Here is a 20,346-nt window from a genome sequence, read left to right as displayed (position 1 = left end):
AGGGCCCTGAGGGCACCCACAGGCCTGCCTTGGTGGCCCTGACCAACCTCACCTGGGGCTTCCCCGCACACCCTGCACATGGGCCCCGGAGCCCGTTTCAGCTCAGTCTGGGGGGCTTCAGGACCTGCTTGAACTACGTGAGAGAAGTACTGGTCTCCAGCTCACCCCAGTTGTTCCTGTGCCCAGACATGGACCCTGTTGATCCACCTGTGGGTTGGTTCCCTGGCTTCTCCTCAGACCTGCCTCATCACCACGAACCTGGCTGATAATCTGGACTCTTGTTTGAACCTGGCCATGATCTCTGAGTCTGCCCTGCTCAATCTGCTGGGGTACTGTGGGACTGGGCCTTGGCCGGTGACACCTCTGCCCCACCGGCTGTGTTATCCCCCAGAACTCCCCATCCCGCAGGAAGCAGCCAGCCCTTGCTGCTCCCCCAACATCTCCAGGCTGAACAGTCACAGCTCTCTCAGCTTCCCCCATTTGACACATGCTCCAATCCCTTCACAGCCCTTGCTCCAGCATGTCCTTTTCTGTCTTGGAGTGCAGAACTGGACCCAGCACTCCAGGTGTGGCATCACTAATGATGAGTAGAGGGGAAGGCTCACTTCCCTTGACCTGTTGACCTCATCCAGGTCAGTAATGAAGATGTTAAACACAATTGGCCAAGTGTTGACCCCTGGGGTCCTGCCAGAGGCCAGAGTGTGTTAATAGGCCTTCATTATCCTGATGAACTTCACCAGGGACTTTCACCCACAGCCCTGCTATTAGGCCCAGGAGCTCCACCTAACCTCAGATCTGGACCTTAGGTCCCCGCCTGAACTATGTTGTAGCTGTAGCCAGCTCTGCCATAGCTGTGCGTGGCCATGGATCCACTTGATCTTAACCCTCATCTGTGGCCTGACTTTCTGGCTTGACCTTGCACTTTCCCCATCACTTGCCTCATGATCACTAGACCTGTGGATTGACTTCCTGGCTTAATCTCAGACCTGCCTTGTCACCGCAAACCTGTCGGATGATCTGGACTCTTGGTTGATCACAGCTGCTGTACCCAGGCTTGTTCTGGTCACTTTGATGAGGTACTGCTGAACTGGGCTCCGGTCGGTGGGGTCCCTGCCCTGCAGGCTGTGTCCTTCTGCTTAGCTCCTGGCTCCCAGTCCCTCAGAGCAGCTGGCCCTTGCTGTTCCCTGACAGGTACGCCACTAGTCACAAATCTCCAGATGGACCTTGCACTGCTGATCACAACTCTTTGAGCCTGGTACTTCATCAGACAATTTTCAGTCAACCTCACTGTCCAGTTATTTAGCCCATACTTCATCAGCTTGTCTAGGAGAATGTTATGAAAGAGGTCTCCCACGCCATTTACCACTGTGCACACAATTTCCCTCATCTTCATTTTGCTGCTGATATACCTGTAAAACCCCTTCTTGTTGCCCTTTAATGTCCCTCACCAGATTCACCTCCAGGTGGGTTTTTTATGTTCTGAGAGTGTCTCTACATTCCTCTGGGATCACCCTCACTTGATTTCCTGCACGGTGGGATGGACCATTCAAAAATTCACAATGCTGCAACCAATAACCTCACTACACTGTATAATCTTTTATTTTTAAGTGCACTGGAGACAAACACAAGAGACATTTGTAGAAAAGAGGCATTTGTAATAAATCATTGAGTTGCGTTGCCTCTTTTTTGGGGTGGGCTGGGGGAAAAGATGGCTTAGGCAACAACTTTGAAAGAAAAGGACCAAGATTTACAGCCAAATCAAAAGCCCAGAGTATTACACTACATCTTCTGCATGCTGCTATGTGCCATTAGGATACTAGTTATGAAACAGTATCATCTCTCCTTCAGGAACTACTTATTAATCATGTATAGAAGCACATAAAGAAGCTATATTTGCTTCACTTGGCTTTTCTGATTCTGTAAGCACCGAGTACTTTTTGTTAGCCACCTAAGTTCTCAGAACTATCATTCTGAAAAAGTAATGAGTAATATATTGACTAGTAAATATAGCAGTTTCTGTGATAGTTTTGTTGCATATGGCTCTGTTGTCTATGTTCCCATTTGAGGTCTTGCCAGTCTTGTTCACCTGTTTTAACACTGGAAACTGCACTGAGGTTACTCCCTGAGGGCTCAGGACATGCTTCAGAACAGCCATCTGTACTATGACTTGACAAGGTTCTTCTTCCTCACACTGGCAGCTGAGTTCAGCCAAAACATGGGACAGTGCTTACCTCCATGGTGGTACTTTCTGCTTACTCTCCTGAAGCCAGAACAAACTACCTGGGGCTGTGAGGCTCTGCCAAAGGGCTATCAGGAACACAGGCACCTGAAAGATGCACTGGGAAATTCCATGTGCAGGATAACTAATATATCTACCAGGCTACAGAGTGACCTGATTTTTTAACTGTAGGCTTGCTAGCAGCACCAGAGAATGTAAACACAGAAAATTGTTTCATGTGGGGTTGCTGAAGAGCTCAATTTAAGACTATAAGAAAGACAGCCCTGAAGCCAGCAGCGAGCACGTGCACTAAAGACAAACGAAGCTATGATAATTTTCCTTTCAATCTGAAACAAGCTCAGCTTTGACCTGTATCAGCACACTGCAAATGCTCTGTTTTTCCAGGTGTTGCTTTGAAGGGACCGATGCACTTAAGCAGCAGACTGAACACAATGGTGTAAGGGAGAGAAATCATCTATTACTATTATTCACCAAAGCCTTGGTGAGACTTCCAGGAAGATGATGACATTTGGTGCATATTGATTCCATATGAAGACATGTATCTAGACCTCTGGTTCCGCACTTGGAAAATGTCTCTGTTCTGCCTCCATAAAGCCTTCCAGCTGATAGAAGGTAATTTTGCAAAGTCATCTGGATTTTCCAGAATCCTGGCCTACCTCTATACTCCCATTCATGCTTTTGTAGTAGTACAAAGAGGTCAGATTTGTCCTCTCTATCATGCAATCCCTTTCTTTAAGAAACTAAGCAAATCATACACAGTGTCTTACAAAAATAATTCCAGAGATTTGCCAAAATTGACACAATGGGCATAAATAAAATTATAGTTGGAATTTAAAAAACATAAAAACCATAATATATTATTAAAAAAACTTAAGCAAAACAACACAAGAGCCAGTGTGGACTATGTACTGTCTATGGATACAACTATGAAAGGTATCAAGACAGCTATAGAAAAGCCAGCTAAACCAGAGAGCTCATTTTTACACTTTTAATTTACCTGACAACTTTTTCTTTCATTTGAGCAATCGAGTTTGTACCTCTATGTCTAAGTTATGTATATGGACACTTGAATGTCCACTTGAGTAAAGAAATACTGAAACTGGGAAGTGCAAAAAATAAAAACTTGTATTCTGTGATTGAGGACCATTACAGAGTCCTAAAAACCTTATATTTTCCTAGAAAATAAGTAAAACTTCTCAGGCTTACAAACAGCACAGTGCCAACAAATGATTAGGAGATGACTGAATAGAAACCAAGCAATACTGGATTTACCAAACTTTCCTCCATTTGTTAATGTGGTATCGTAGTTTAAGGACCTTATTGAAGTCGGTATTAAGATTGACTACTTGAGATATAAAAGGCCTTCTTTCTCCTTTAGATATCAGCAAAGTCATAGCCTGAAGTCTGTAGCAACAGATACATCTTTTCCAGCCTGCCCCACTGCGAGTTCATGCTCACAAACCATTTTCTTTAGTAAACAATTACCATCCACCACCTGAGACACAGTTACTGCACTTTCCATTCCTCCCACACACAACTGGGCACGCCAATTGTGTTGGCTTTGTCGCTGCTGGTGATCGCCCCTTGCCAATAATTCTCAGCAGCAGGAATTCACATGGCAGCAACGGACTGGACATGCCGTTCTGTGTCTCATTTGCTATCTCATCTGGCTCCATACCAAGTCAGAGACCCTTTGCCTAGTTTTTACACTATAAATTAAATGGTCAGGGACTGTTCTCAGGACCTGATGCCAACTGGCACTCCACAATTCAGTCTCCTTTCAGGTAAAATGACAATACAGCTAAACTTCCCTACAGCTTCTTTCCAAACAAGCAGGACCACATCCAAACTGTCAATCAGGAATGAGCTCTGAGCCAGGCTAGACCCCTAATCATGCCCAAGCACTGAAGCAGTGGTAGCTGATCCAGGCCAAAACCATTCGAGGGATGTGCTAGCAATTGCTTGTCAGCGTGTGGGCCCTTCCTTAGCCTGATTTACTTTAAAAATATAGTTTTTGACTAATGGAAGCAATTCTGTAGCAAAGAACAATTTTGAGAAGAATGATTCAAGCAAAAAAAGGGTCTCAGGTACTGACTTGGATGTAGGGACTCATGTCCTTAATCTAAAACATAGTTTCTGTGTGTTTAGAAGCTCAACTCTTACTCTGGGCCTCCATTCTGGATAGGATTTTTTTTAAATGGTCATTACTTTTTTTTTTTCCTTTAAAATAGAGCTGACTGCAAAGAGATTCTGATTTTACCTGAGACTGTATGTAGTATCAATAACAACTGTGACAAGAGAACTTGCAAATATAAGGCTGCTGATATCCATCACAGAAAGGAAGGAAAGAAAACAAGGTAATATTCTGCCACAAGGAAGGAAGTCCCGTGCCCTCATGAAACCAGAGGAGAAGCATTATGTTTACAGATTCAAAGAATTCCTCAAACCTAACTTTATTTTGTGATGGCTAAATTCTGTTTTAAACATATCCCAGATACACTCTTTTTCACTACTAGTTGCTACTCTTTCAGTATTACTTCCCCATTAGCAAGCAATCCTGCCTCTCTTTTCACACATCCTTGCAAATTTTAAGACAAATCAATAGGAATCCACAAAGCAGCGCACCAGCTTCAATGAGTCTCTGAAAAAAATCCACTCGAGGCATCTTTACTCACAAAACCGCTTAACAATAAGATATTTATGGAGTCTTATTCCTTTGAAGTCATTCACTATTTATTACATACGTTTTGGAGCTATATTATTATTGACCATTAGTCTGTTTATTTTCAGTTTTGATAAGCTGTCTTAAAGCAAATGGCTCATGTGAATTGTTGATGGCTGATACATAATTAAAATGTAATTTTATGAGGTTTAAATTCAAACTGCTTCTCAAATGCACATAAATTTTTTCCTGTTTATAGCATGGCATTTTCAGAGAATTACTACAACAGATTTTGTAATAGAAATTAATTTATTTCTCCACTATGATTCTTTTCTCATATCCAAAGAACTAAAGAACTGAAGCAAGCTGCTTATCCTGCTCACTGTGAAATCACAGTGTGCTCTGAGCAAGGATGTCAGTCACACCCTCGTAGATGATGAATAGCGTCCCTCCTGAGTACTGTTTTTAAAGGAACACGATATTTGGGCAGTGTACCAAAGGTACCGGAATTTCACATAAGCAAGTCTGACAGAAGTAAATGGGGGTTCTGTATCTGCAGGGGTGTGATGCTTAGAGAATCACTGGGCCGCACTTGGAGACAGAGGACTTTTTTGCCTTTTCCTATATGAACTCAGGCAGAGACTTGTTTCTCATCTCTTTTTAAGAAAGCCTCCTCATTATCCTGTTGTTCTTTTCACCAAAGCAAATTGAATTTTCATGGGGCAACAAACTGAGATTCCAGATCACGGAAACCCTCTGCTTAAAGGTACTTTTAGTAGAAGTGTTGCTGATAGGCTTGGTATTTGGGTCGTCCAAAAGACCCAAGAAGGAACCGGGCTTGTGAAAGACTTATTAAATCCTCCCCTGCTGCCATCTGGTGCCAGGAGCAAGTAAATTACTGTAACTCTTCGAAGAGTATCACTTACTACACCGATCCTGTGAAGCTGATCAGCTACATCAGCAGGCATTAGACTAGCGTCTCGTCTCTCTCAATTTTGTCCCTGCTCCCTCCATTACCAGCTGTTTGAAATGAGGCTCAAGCTCTGAAGAGAAATGAAAACAAGAGGTGCAATTAGGAAGTGCTTGGGAGATGGTATGATGCAGGAGGCTCAAACTTTCCCTTTCAAAGCAGCACAGCCAAGTCTCCATCTCCAGTGGCTTGTATGCATGCAGAATGGGAAACAAAAAGAAGCTAGAAGTCCTTGCGCAGTTACAGACCTGTGACCTCACTGGGATCACAGAAACATGATGGGATAGTGCAGCCATGGATCAAGGATCAATACAAACTCTAAAGGCGAGGAAGCGGGGTTGCGCTCTACACAAAAAAGCAGTTCAGTTGCATGTAGCATTGCCTTGTAATGGGTGATGGGCCAGCTGTGAGCTACGGGTAACAATCAGAGAAGCATGGGTGGCATAATTTGGGGTATCTTCTACAGACCATCTGATGAGTAAGAGGAAACAGATGAATCCTTTTTCAGACAACTAGAAGAAGTCACATGATTTCTTCCATGGATTGAAGGCAATTTTTGCCACAGGGCATAAACAAGCCAGCTGTGGGAATCACTCTGATGGACCTCTTGCAAATAAGGAAGCATTGGTCAGGGGCTTGATGGCCAATGGTAGCACTGGCAGCCCCAACTGTGAAATGGTGAAGTTTAAGGTCCTAAGAGAAGTGACCAAAACAAATAGGGGATGAGAAAGTTTTGCTTCTGAAGGCATCCGAAGATGTAATGCTGCTGTTGAATATGGTTGCCTTGCCTATTGGAAATGCTGCAAACCACCACCCATTATGAGACCTGTTTCCTGTTCCTTACAACCTCATCACATTTTAAATGTTGCAAATTTTCCATGCCAAGCATCTGTCTCAGGATGTTATCAACATTGTTAATATTTTGGAAAATTTCAGCAAAATTATTCAGCTCTTTACAAGAAGAGAATATCCTAGTTTGCGTATATTAAATTATTCTAGTAACTGTTCTTTTGATAAGTTCCAGTATGCCTGTGCTCGGGAACATTTTTGTGTCTGTATGCGACACATACCTCATACTTTTCTATTTCATCCAAATCATGACTGGCCAAACCATAATCTTTCAGAAATCTTCCATTTCTGTACATTACCAGGTAATTACTTCTTGGAGTTTACTGGTTTAAATTGCTGAAAATTCTGTATTTACAAACTACCGCATCCTCTCCCACCCCAGCTATCAATCTGCACATTTTCTCCAGCTGACAGATTATGTGCCAACTCCAGGCCAGAAGGCAAAGCCTAATTAGTCCTGCAATTGTTGCTGCATGTGGGTCTAGATAAAGCCGAGGCTAGACATTAGAACCAGAAACCTTTTCTCCTAGTACTCACAGTGATATATTGCTCTTTCCTAGCACAGTTAATGATCCTGCACTGCTCTCCGTCCAGATGCAAAAGTAAAGAGCTAAAGCTTGGAAACAAGGAAAAGGAACAGAACCAGCCAAGGAAGCTGACAGATTTGTATGAGGGGGTGGAAGAATCAGGGGAAAAAGACAAATTTCACAGAAGAGCAAAGCTGTAACTAAGAAATGGGGATAATATACTTGGAGTAGAATAAGAGGAAAATGAACTGGAATAGACTTGAAATCCAGAGGGGAGACTGGACACTGATGAAGAGTTGGAAGGATGAAAGAAAGGAGGGAGGAAGAACGATAAGACTGGGACTTAGGAAACAGAAAACAGAAAAACAGCCAAGCAAAGGAACTATTATAAGACACACACACCCGCCTAAAAAAAAAAAAAGAAAAACAGACATAGGATCAAGATCGAGAGAGAGAATCTAGAGAATTTGTGAGTTATAGGAAAAAGACTGGAAATAAGTGGCTCTGGTTACATGGCTGGAGAAGGGGTTTAGAGAGAGAAAGGGATGTGAGAAAGGAGAGACACTAGATTTTTATCAAGGAGACATAGTGGGCAAGCTTATATAGATGATCAAGGGGACTGGGACAGATCATCCCTTACCAGTTCTTTTCACAGCTCTCCAGTTTTTTGGGGGGGGGTTCTGTTTTGTTTTTTGGTTTTTTTTTTTTACAGTTGTTGGGTTTTTCATTTTGTCTTTTTTTTACAGAAGCTTTTGTTGTGAAATTTCCAGCTACCCTCCTAATTTCTGTGCAGCCTGAGCACACAAGAGGTGTATGGAGAGCTAATCTGTGCACACAGGTGAAACAGGGCAGGCAAAGGTTGCAAGAGTAGAGCAGTAATCACTTTCCTGTGGTCCCACAGCAGGTTAGTATCAAAATCAGGAATAGAATTCAGATTCCTCCTCCGAGCTCCAGTGCCCAGCTCCCCAAATCCTGCTGCTTTCTTCCGTTTCCATGCAGCATACAAAACCAGACTGACTGACTGACAAGACAGGCACCGCTCCAGCAAAGCACAGACCCATGTAGAGAGGCAAAAATTCCTCTGCCTGCAGTCTGAACTGAGGGGATAAAAGACAGAGATGTCTGGTTCACGTGACATGTAGCCATGGTTATCGCAAGCTCTGTACCTAAGCTAATAACCTATGCTTAGGAGAAGAAAATGGTAGCTTGACAACATCACCCTAATGCGGCTGTAAGAACTGAGCTGTCTTGCATCTGACCAGTTTGGAGCACTACAAGAGCAATCGATTTCTATCCATAGATATATATGTCTCTGAAAAACCCTGGGCCTCCTGCAATTACATATCTGCATCGCAATGAGGATTTGTAAAGGCCGGTGTCCAATACATCTGTCATATTTGCCTCCTACTTCATTTGTCTCACAACAAACCATCTGAAGCACAGCTAACTGGGCATTTGCTACATAGCTATAGCAAATGAATGAATTATTAGTTCACACTGTTCTCATTAAAAGCTCTAGAAGAGTTAGCTAGGCTATAACAAATGGTTACCAACAAATTAATGAACATATTAAGGAATCCAACTATTTAACAAATTTTTTTATATCTGGAGAAAATACATCTAGCTACAGTTGGTTTCTCTTTCTTCTGGGAAACAATTTCCCTAGTTTGTCATCAGCTTCCCAAAAAGCATTACAATTAATAATAACAAATAATAAAGAGGAAATCAGCAGCAGTTGCTACAAATAAATGCTGAGAATTGACAATGCAGATTAAAAATCTTATGTTTCCATGTGGATGTATGCAGGAATAACATTAAATGCAGTAGCTGCAGATCGAGGGACTGAAAGTAAACTGATAGAAAATGTATGTTTTGCTAGAACACCTTCCAAATCCCGGATGCCTGCAAGCTTCTGCTGTCATCAACAACAACTTCTATTTGTCGTGGAATATATCATAATTATTTTTTTCAAAAGCTACAAACCCAGAAAGGAAACAGCAGCCATCTCTCTATATTAACGGACGAATATATTCACAAGTCTATACTCACCCAAACATTCACTGGAGAACTCCAGATTTGTCTCCCCACAAACACATCTGCTAGCATTTATCTTTTATACGTGTTTGTAGTCAAGTCTAACGTGTTTTTCAAAACAATACAGAATCTACACAAAGAGAACTTTGGCTTTGGTCCTCCTCTGGAGACTACCTAACAAAAAATTATGCTTTTGCCTCCAACATTTTCTAGTAAGTCTTTTAACCATTCTCTGCTATTTTGCACAGCTCTTTTAAAAGGAGAACAAATTTCCCATGGCAGTTATACATAAATAGATTTTAAGAAGAATGGGAAGGTTTGTGTTTTTGCAGTACATTTGATGACATAAAAGTGCAGAAATCAGTCATTACATACTCTGAGCACTGTTATTATGCTGTAAAATAAAAATGCTTCATTGTCTTTGGAGATTAACTCTGCCATTAATTCTAAGCTCAATAAAGTGAAGATCACAATCCAGACAAAAGGTCTTGACTCTGCATTCTTATTTATGCAGAGTAGAACTTCTTAAGCAGGAGGCTGATTGGTCATAATGGCTGTACTGAAATGAGAAAGGGTTGTAAACCCATGAAACTGGAGAAAATAACTCACAAGCAAACAGAAAATTAATATTATGAGTATCTGTCAATGACATTTAAGATGCATGAAACCTCCAATTGCCAGAGAAGAGACGGTATTTGTCACAGAAAAATTGTAATGCACTTCAGACTGCGTTGGGTTTTTTTCATGCTTGTTTCAAGTTAACATTTCATAGTGTCTTCACAGATTCTAAATTTCAAATTTGTAAGAATTAGTATTTGTCACCAGCATCCTTCCAGTCATCCCCCAAGTCATGGCATGCTTGCAAAGTGCATAATAATTTGGCTGCACTTCAAACTTGCTTTTCTTTGACTTGCACCTCCTCAACCATCCTCCAACTCCCCCCATGCTGTGCTGAAAGTCCTAGCCTGAAAAGCAGCCTTCTCCTACTGAAAGGGACTCAGCAGCCTGTTTGAAATACATAAATGAAAGTTCCTGTCTAATTATGATGACGCATATAATGACTGAGCATAGCAGTTCTCCTCTCCCATTCAGTATAAGGATGTATTTCTGACTTCTTGTCCACTCCACCTCTACTCTGGTGTAGAGTTTTACTGCATTTTTCCATTCTGGCTCAGTGCCCCCATTTTGTGCCAATGGGAACCATCCATCTGTTTCAGCCTCATGAAAATAGTATTATGTAGAAGAGCCCCTGGCTTAAACATAGCACTTTCCTTTCTTCTGGAGTCTCAAGTATCCTTCCATTGATACCAAGAGCAAAGACAGAAACAGACAAACACCTAAGCTGAAGAAAGAAGTGGAAAACAGTATGAGAGCAGCAGAAGCACAGTTCCGCGTAGTGGGCCGGAGTGAAGAATCAGAGTTAAGGAGAAAGTGACTATTGATGACAGAGACAAAGAAGCCTATTTATCGGGTTATTTCCTGCAGGTACATAGCTCCCAAAGAGCATAAGCTATTAAATTGCCACTACACTTCACTGTAATCTGAAGATCCATAAAAAGAAGCATGGCCAAAGAAGCTTACTGTGGTACAACCTGTCACAAGGCAGGAGGAAAGGATTCAGAAATGGGAATCTACAAGGAAGCAGAGTCTGAATGGACAAGAATAATGGAAAATTTGGAGTAAAGCCAAGCTTAGCAAGAAGTTGTAAGGATAATGACGGAAAGATCATGCACTCATAAAGAAGATGGTCCTGGAAACTGAGTTGCATTTAATGGCGGAAACCACAGTGAAAACAGAAGAAAGTCTCAGGCAGAGGAGAGGGAAGCTGAACAAGGCTCAGAATAAGCCTTATAAGGCTGAATAAGGCTTTTCAAATATGCAATTATCTGGAAAAGCAGCAGAAGGCAAAGAAAAAACACCTGTTTATCCTCTACTAACATGTTTGAAATTCAGTTCCTGTAAAGAAAAAAATATGAACATTTTTAATACTACATCACTTAAAGTAAGCAATCACATTCCTAAAAATACTGTAACTTATCACACAACTGAAAATTTCCTGCCTTTCTTAACAACTGAAATACATCTCTTCTGCTTCATAGAAGATCAAAGTAGACATTGGCATTCCTGCTAGGTAGTATTACTGAAAGTTAAAATCGGTGGCATTCATTGAATTTTAAACACCGAACTGAAGAGCTATTTCTAAAATCTGTTCTGAGAAGCCATTCTTAGTCAACAGTTTCTCTTTTTACTGCATGCTTTGTTACCTCTGTCGGACAGGCTATTACCACTGTAATACAATTTTCTGCTTACTTAATGGCACAGTATCTTGCAACTATATAATGGCGAAAGGAGTAATTTTGAAGATGGATTAGGTATAATGTAAAATTATGCTTAGACTGAAAGGCCAGGTAGAATCTCTCACTTCCCAATACTACAAAGAGCGTGACTGAACAATGTGGGGAGGTAACTAGATGCCCAGTCTCGGTGTGCCTGCTAGTCCCTAGTAGTAGTTACCACGGACAAAAAAATGGTCTTTGTAAAAACACATGGGGAACATCATCTGCAAAGTTAGATACCTCTGACTCCCTTCAGCACCCTTCCTGCATGTATCTTAACATAAGCACAATTTTCTCAAAGCCTCTGAACTCTGTTACCATCAGTTCCACCTTTTCCTACTTTTATAGGAAAAACAAAGCCACAGTTTGGATTCTGTTTTGCCTAGGAAAGACTGAATATTTTAGTTTGTTCGCAGCTTCCAAACTGTACTTCATCACTCTATGCAACTTTCAACTTTTGCCAGACATAGTTTTTGCCGCCAAAACAAGTTGTAGGAAGAAAACCAGTTAGTTCAGCAATAAGCATTTGAGAACTTCAAATACTTTGTGCAGAAGTAAATAACAACACTAACCTCTTTCATTTTTTCCAGTTCATTCTGTAGTGCTTGTTTGGCAATTTCAACTTCTATAAGCTGCTGTCTTAATTTTTCGTTTTCGTCTTCTGTTACAGTACGTTTTTCTTCCACGTTTTCTAACTCATGGTGAAGTCTCACTGATACATCTTTTGCAACCTAAATGAAATGATATTTCAAAAGAAAGACATTTCTTTAAAAAAAAGAATTATTGCTGCAGCCTTTAGTGCTTAAGCAACCATTTACAGGTTAATTCTGGATATTTTGATAGAAGCCGTATGAAAGAAAATGTAGACAAGCACATCCACAGATAGAGTTCTAAATAATTCAAAATTCAAGTCAATTCCTTCAAAAAAATGGTATAGTCTTCCTACGGACTTCACTGGAAACTGCATTAGACACTAAACCCCAACTCCTTCTTAGGCTCTGTTATGTCAACAATGAAACAGGACTGTCATTATTCCTGGAGACAGTGCAGCATCTATTTTCCCTCAACCACTGCTAGCTTATGTTTTTCAATGCACTAAGGCATGTGCCCTTTAAATATTTCACATGCAGAAGCATCTAAAAGCAGGGCCCACCTTCCCAGGTCTACTGTACCTGTGCCTGGTACAGGACCACAAAAGGACACAGCTTTATTTCAACCCCACTAGTTTCTCTGTCCTTCATGGGCAGTTAACCTAAATATCTGGCATTTACTACTATTGGATAATTTAAAGAGTAAAATATGAACAAACGACATTTTTACTGACCTTGTGTTCATCCAAATGATGTCCAATACTTTAAATGAAAATGAACACTGAGGTTTTTGCCTTTTTTTTAAATGCATTTTCACAGGAATGGAGTTAAAAGGCACACGTCAAGACCTAATTCCTCTTCTTCATATAAAGCAACGAGAATTTTGCCATTCAAGCCACTTGCATTGTGTTTTGTGAAACCACCACAAACTATAATCATGCACCAAAAATATTTAAATATACACTAATCACTGTTATGATGGGGATTTAGGCACATAGTTTGAAAAGCCTAATTTCCTACTTTTTTTACAACATCAGAAAGTATAATTAATCCTTCTTAGCATTAGCTAGGGGAGCTCAGAGAGCTATCCTTTATGGCTTTCACTGGAACAATCTTTATGTTTCTGTGTCAAAGAGAGTTCTCTTTGACATACCAAAACTCTAAAGAAAATAATAATAATTGTAAGCAAGCAGTCTTGAAGAATCCGATCTATCAGAAAACAGCAGCAGCTAGTGACTCAGCCTCCCCTGACAAGAAACCCAGTGTGTGTGAATTACAGATACAACACTGCAGTGTAGCACAAGATCATTCAATAACCTCCCCCACTGCACGCACACTCAAGACACATAATGCCCAACAGAGAGTGGAGGGGAATTTCAATTATAACCATACCCCAAAAAGACCGCAGGATGAGCTGAGAATCACACCACAGGGTGAAATCTTGATGTCTTTTCCTATGCTCAGTATTAAACTGTTCATCTGGTTGTCCAACCAAAGTAAATGGAAAATCATAGGGGACATTTTTAGCAGCATCCTATCGGATTCTCTCTTCGGTCCATAGATACAGTTAAATACAACAAAATAACAAAATCATTACTGGTAGTGATTTTTTGACATAAGATTTGGTGGAGTGGCAATTAATGCAGGGAAATCCTACAGAGCATTCTAGATCATATGGGAAATGTGACTCACTTAGGCAAGATGCATTGTAATACACCTAAATGCAAGACTGTGTCTCTGAAGGATTAAGTCCCCTAATATGTTACCCATGCAAAATGGACAACATCATTTTGGATAGAAATTCTTCAGAAGAGGACTTGGGAACACTACAGAGAACTGCACATGAGTTACAATTATGGTTAGCCAGCACCAGGAATTCAATTAGGCAGAAATTTGGCATTAGATGTTCATCCCTACTCCAAAGCGGAACACATTCATGATCTGTGGGAACGCTTTGCAAAAACACTATTCCTTTCCAAATAGTCAGTTGTAGGATTATTGTGGGAGAAATCCTAATTAGAGCAAGCCCTTTGTCCAGCTCAACCTAAGGCCTTAGCTGCTATGTCCTATATTGCAGGCGAGCCTCTCCCAGGCCCTGTGTATGTGTTACCTGCTAATACAAAGTATCATTGAGCCAACAAAGACATCAACTCTATAAACTGGAATCACAATACTCACTTGGGACATGAAGGCTCACGTTCAAATTCTGCCTGCAGAGGTGTGTATGTCAACTATTCACCTGAGCATCATTCTGAGTGTGCAAAATGTCTCTTGCTTTGATCAGCAATTCCATCTGACCTGACAAAGGGGTCATTTTGCTTCTGACCAGGAAGACACTATTTTGTCAGGGGCCACGTGAACAGTTGTACTTACAGAACTGTCATGGCCGCAACGGCAAATGTGTTTTTTGAATATGCACAGGCAAGGAATATCAAATAGAAATACAGAGAAGGATATCGGCGTTTTAAATCGGCATTAGCGAGAAAATTACTGAAACGTGTCTTGGACTGGTGTCTACATTTTAATAAGAATGATGTCAAGCTGGAAAATTTTCAGAAAAGATAATCCAAGTCTGCAAACCAGGCTTGGGAATAACAGACTCTCAATCCATTATACTTATCAGACAGAAGTATAAGAATCACCTTGTTCCTGATCATGTATTAAATTAGCATTTTCAACTGCAGTCCACTGAATCCAACAAACCATAGGTCACTAGTCCTATACAGAGGACAAATGTTGCTATACAGATGTCTGTATTTCCATGAGAAATGGAGGGAGACCTGTCAACTGAAACAAGTTTAGGAGTCTTGATTAAGTAGGAGCCTTAACAAAGTCTAGTGGATGGAAGCAGAAATTAAACAACTTCCAACTAGTGCAAGAAAGGGTTTGGGTTTTTTTCGGTAATTGGACAAATCTGTAATGGAGATTATGAATATTTTACCAACTACAATCTTTAAACACAGACTTGTTTTCCTCAACAATGGGCTGTGGTTCATTCAGATGGTATGGATTAAATACAGTTGATTACACATTGAAATTTGATGTGTCTATGGTATCAAGTGCATGTGGAAAATCCTGCTTTCACCAAAGATAACAGCAGTTTTTCCACTGACACCAACAGAGTCAGGATTTCATGTTGTGACTCTGCACGTATTTAATCTACCAGTCCTCTGAAATATTTACTAAAGAGTACAGCAATCCCCTCAAAGTTAACGGGATGATTCAGGTGGTTTAATTTTGTGGTGGTAGGGTGTGTTTTGCATTCGTCGTAAAAGAGCCAAAACCTCTAGATCCTAATTCGTATTTGAGTCACTTCTTGCACATCAACTTTACAACAAATGCTTGGACTAAAGCTGAAAATAGCCTACCTATGTACTGCAGGGCTTCTATTACCAAGGTAAGCTTGACCATTGCTATCCTATGGGCTGCATCGGGTGCACAGTGTACAGCAGAACAGATGGAAATGCCTGAGTCATGAGGACTGAGAGCACGCTCATGTCTCCATCTGAGGCTCTCCCTCCCCTTGACACCTGCTCATGTCTGTACCTTGAGGTCCTGCTCCATGCTGCGCAAGAGCTCGCCGTCAATCTCGCCAGTCTGGGCGTAGCGGAGCCTCTTGCGCTCGGCCTTGCGCAGCCGGTACTGAAGGATACGGCAGTTCTTGTTGGCTCGCTCCAGTTCATGGCGCATTTCTTGAAGCTGACAAGCGTCCTCCTCGAAGAAACTGTCCCTCATCTCATCCATCTCCGTCCTCAGCTCATCTATCTCATTCTGGCACCGGGGTGAGAAGGGGACAGGGATGCCACAGGTGGGTCAAAAGCACAAATGTCAGCATATATAGGGGAAAGCAGCCAAAATGGAGCTCCTGCCCGCAGAGACACCAGCTAAGTACAACCCAGCTCATTATATGCACCGCAACGAAGACGGGAAGTGGCCCCACAACAGGGCCATCTTAACTCTGCCTCCAGCACCAGTGCCGGGGGTGAGGGCAGCAGGGAAGCTCCTCACCGGTGCGAGGGTGGGCCCCGGTTCCCCCCAAACCCCCACCCCCGCCCCGGTCCCCCCCTCCCGCTGCCACGGCCACCCCGGCCCCTCACCTTGAGGCTCTCGTTCTCCTCCCGCAGCTTCTCCATCTCTTCCTGCATCTCCTCCTGCAGCTGCGGGCTCAGGGCGCCTTCGGGAGCGCCGGTCCTGCCGCCGCCGTCCGCCTCGCCTTGCCGCAGCCCCTCCGCCCCGGCCGCCGCCATGGCAGAGGGCGAGGAGGCGGAGGCGGCCGGGGGAGGCTCGGCCGGGGCGGCGGCCGCGGAGGCGGAGGAGGAGGAGGAGGCGGAGGAAGTGCTGCCGCTGCTGCTGTGGTTGCTGCCCTTGGTTTGCATCTGGGCGGCCGCCGCCAGCCCCTTCCTGAGGTGGAACTGGATGAGCTCACTTTGCAGGCATCCCTCCTTCCAGTACCCGCCGCCGCCGCCCGCCGCCCCCCGACCCTTCCCCGCGCCGGAGGAAGATGGAGGCGCCGGGGCCGCCTCCCCCGCGCCCTTCAGCGGAGACCGCCCCGCTTTCCCCCGCCACTGCTTGGGCGGCGGCGGCGGCTGCGGCGCCACCGCCCCCTCCCGCTCCCCCCCGCCGCCGCCGCCGCCTCCTGCAGGGGGCGCCTCCTCGGCGGCCCGCGGCGCGGCGGCCTCGGCGGCCCGCAGCGGCGGCGGCTCCTCGGCGGCGGCTCTCCCGCCGGCGGCCGGCGGCGGTTCAGCACCGGCGCCGGGTTGGACAGCTCCCGGCGGCCCGGCGCTGCGCGGCGGCCTGTCGGCGGCGCGGCCGCGGGCGGCTCGGGGGGCCTGGCCCGGCGGCGGCCGCGCCGAGGCGGCCTTGGCGGCGGCGGCGGCGGCGGCGGCGGGCGGGACGCGGGAGGCTGCGGCGGCGGCGGCGGCGGGCGGCGGGCGCGGCGGGTTGTCGCGGGCCCTGGCCGGGGAGGAGGCTCGCTGCTGCTTCCTGCCGCTGCTGCCCTCGGGATGCAGGCGAGGCTCGGCGGCGGCGGCGCCCCCTGCAGGTGGCTGGCTCATGGCGGCGGCTATCTCCGGGAGACGTCCATCACCGGCGGCGTCCTCCGCCTCCGCCGCCCTGAGAGCTGGGGGAGGGAGGAGAAGCGGAGAAGACGGTCGGGGTGGGGACGGGGAGGGCACCCCGGCGGCGGCGGGGAGACGGGGTCTCCGTCAAGGCCGGCGGCCAGCGTGCCCGCTCCCGGCCGCCGCCGTGCCCCGTCGGCTCCCGAGCCCTGCCCCGCGTCCCCCCGGCACCTGCGGGCAGAGCGGCGGCCGAGGAGAAGCCGGCCGAGGCTGACGCCCAGCGTCAATCCGCAGGGAATGGCTTTCGGGAGGGAGCCCACACCGCCCGGCTGAGGCCGAGACCAGTTCCCACTCGGCTTGCATCTAGGGGCGTTTGTCCCCCCTGATGCCGAACCCTTCCCCCTTCGAGCTGCCAAATCAGAGTTAAAATTCCATCCACACACAGCCTTCCCTCTCGTCGTCCTCCGTACCAAGCCCAGTACCAGTCTGGGGTGCTACTGCACCTGTCTGCCTCCTCAAAGGCCTCTTCCAGGTGTCTGTCACAGCCAAGTGGGGGAAGGCTGCTGTACAAAGGGCTGCGCACGTGGAAGCAACAACAGATTTCCCTTCAGCACTGACAGGGACTCTTCCAGGACAGGGTTAGGCCTCTGCAACTAGTGAATCGAGGCCCATAAAGGAAAGGGGGCCTTCAATCAGCTTCTAAATCCAGATTTGTCCCAATTTGTTTTCCAGAGGCATTGTCAGGATTTAAGTCTGATTCAGGTTTGTTACTGATTATGCTGAGGCGTAATCACTCCAGCAGATTTTCAAAACAGAGGAAGCAGGGAATACACCCTCACCCAGTACAAGATATTATGTGGTACTCACCAAAGGGTGCTCGGAAGGCAATTTTCTCCCCATAGGGATAAAAATATAGTTTTCATGGTCACAACAGATTATTTAAAAGGGCTGTTAAATGCCACATCATGCTGCAAAGACACTCCTTAGTATATTCTGAAAATAATGGCTATGATCCACAAACAGTTTTCACATAGCCTTTATTCAACTGTCCTCAAAGGGAAAACGTGGGCAAAAGTAGAAATGACACCATTCCTAACACGGCCTAATGATTCCCTCCTAAAACACGGCTTAGCCATTCCCTACTAGAAGAGGGAATAAAGAAAGAACCCCCCCCCGACTGGGCAAAATCAATGTAGACATTATAACGTACCCTGACAATTGGTTTACTCCCTGGAACATACTAGACAATGAGACTGTGTTTGCTCTGCGCTCACTGGCAGGGGCACAGGGTTTCCTCTCAAACGCACTGTCATTATCGCTCTGTTTTTAACCAATATGCTGAAAGTTCATGCTCAAAAGAACAAAATTTGGCAAAATTTTCCCAGGCATTAATGAGTAAAAAGGGAGCATGGAAGTGTAAACCTATCAGAACTTACCCTTGTATCACAACACTTTATAAAAGGTTTGCTTTACATCTCTATTAACCATCACAAACAGAATTCCCAAACTGCTGTTGTTCAGAGGTACAAAATGTCACTCTTGAAATCCAAACCTAAAGAAAATGCAGAAAGCCAGGACTCAGCTTAGATCCTCTATCTTTTACTCGTTACTTTGCCTTTTACCTATTGTAAAATTAAAATTACAAAATTAAATTAAAAATAGCAGTCGGGAACCCTACACTATACCTGGATCTTTTTGGGAAGTTTCACTGCAGCAAAGTCATCAGGCTCAGCCGCGATCTGCCGGGAACACAACCAGCACCGTGCATGCCCCCCAATTCCAGGACCGGCTACCGCCTACGGTTCAGTTGCTTAATTTTATTTTTTTTTTCGCTTTTAACTGGCACAACGAAAGCCCCGTTTGAGCCCAAGTCCGAAATCTCCGTCCTCATAAAACTCCTCCGCACAGCCTCCTCCCCAGAGGCAAACCCACGTGGCGCCAGGACCTGGCGTCTCCGCAGGTTTTCCTGCCGGGAACAGCTGTCCAGGCGAAAAAAAAATCCGTAAATAGATGGCAGCAACAAAAGGGAGAAGTCCGGTGGCTCCACCCGCCGGCGTGAGGATGTCCCCTGCCCGAGGCTTCAGGCAAGGGCTTCCCCCGGCCCCGGCCACCCGCTTCCCCTCGCCGGGCGCCCGCCTCTCCATCTCCGACATCCCAAATCGCAACCGCGGCTTGAGGTTTGGGAGCGCTTCTGCCTTTTGTCCGGGTTTTAAAGGCGCGGGGAGGATTTTCGCTGGTCCCCCTTTATACCTGACGGGTTTGTTGCATCCGAATCCCGAATAACGTTCCCTTTTTGTAGGGGGAAAAAAAAAAAAAGAAAAAAGAAAAAAGAAATGGATCTAAAGCAGGCGCATTACTCACCACCACTTTGTCTGCTGCCGGGCTGGCGAAACGCATGCACAGGGAGACGGGCACCCGCACACGAGGTACCCGGCGCTGCCAGAGCCTCTCAGGAAAATGAAGCAATATTCATGAGCTGACCTCACTGGGCCTGGGAGACGGAACGAGGGGGGAGGGAGGAAAGCAGCGAAGGGAAGAGAAAAGAAAAGATTAAACGGGAAGAACCCCGCCCAGGCCTGAAGGCTGAGTTGCGTCCCCTCATCTATCTGCACATGCTGGAATAGGATTACGGCGCCGATGGGGGAAGGAGCAGGCTGCATGCAAGGGATGCGCCCGGTTTCCCTTCCCAATGTATGCAGGCAATCGATTCTGATCAATTATTTAGTGTCCCTTTCAGGGGAGCCTGCTCGGAGCAGGCAGGGATGCCGGGCGCCTTCTGCACCAGCAGCAGCGGGACGGTGACAGGGTTTTCCTTTGTTCGCTGCCGGGAGCGCGGCGGGTCCTCCCTGCGACCCTGCGGGAAGGGTAGAGACAAAGGCAAAGCCGCTCTGCTCCGCCGAAGGTGATAATCCCCTCCGTGTTATTTATTCGCGTGAACACAGGGACTAACGGGCCGTTGAGCGCTTACTCGCGTCGTGGGCAAACCCCAGAGGCGGTCATGTTTCACCTGTTTATTTTATCATGAGGGGAATTTATCTTTGCTCTGAAACACCTTAGAGGGCTCTTAAGATTTCGCGCTTGA

General features: G+C 45.3%; 1 protein-coding gene across 2 annotated transcripts in view; it reads right to left on the bottom strand.

The window, feature by feature from the left end:
• Positions 1–19,880, bottom strand: part of MTCL3 (MTCL family member 3) — a 33,894-nt gene extending 14,014 nt beyond the window's left edge. The window contains exons 1-4 of one of the 2 annotated variants that reach the window (XM_074580778.1): positions 19,626–19,880; positions 16,305–17,326; positions 15,754–15,978; positions 12,190–12,348 (exon numbers count right to left, since the gene is read on the bottom strand). In XM_074580778.1, coding sequence (XP_074436879.1) covers positions 12,190–12,348; positions 15,754–15,978; positions 16,305–17,261 — 1,341 coding nt within the window. In that variant the 5' untranslated portion in view covers positions 17,262–17,326; positions 19,626–19,880. Of the gene's footprint in view, positions 1–12,189; positions 12,349–15,753; positions 15,979–16,304; positions 17,327–18,700; positions 18,817–19,625 lie in introns of those variants that run through there. The other variant, XM_074580779.1, reaches the window with a different exon arrangement.
• Between the last annotated feature and the right edge of the window lie 466 nt (positions 19,881–20,346).

The sequence above is a fragment of the Larus michahellis genome, chromosome 3 (assembly GCF_964199755.1).
Source record: "Larus michahellis chromosome 3, bLarMic1.1, whole genome shotgun sequence".
NCBI lineage: Eukaryota > Metazoa > Chordata > Aves > Charadriiformes > Laridae > Larus > Larus michahellis.
This window is presented reverse-complemented; position numbering and strand designations above follow the sequence as displayed.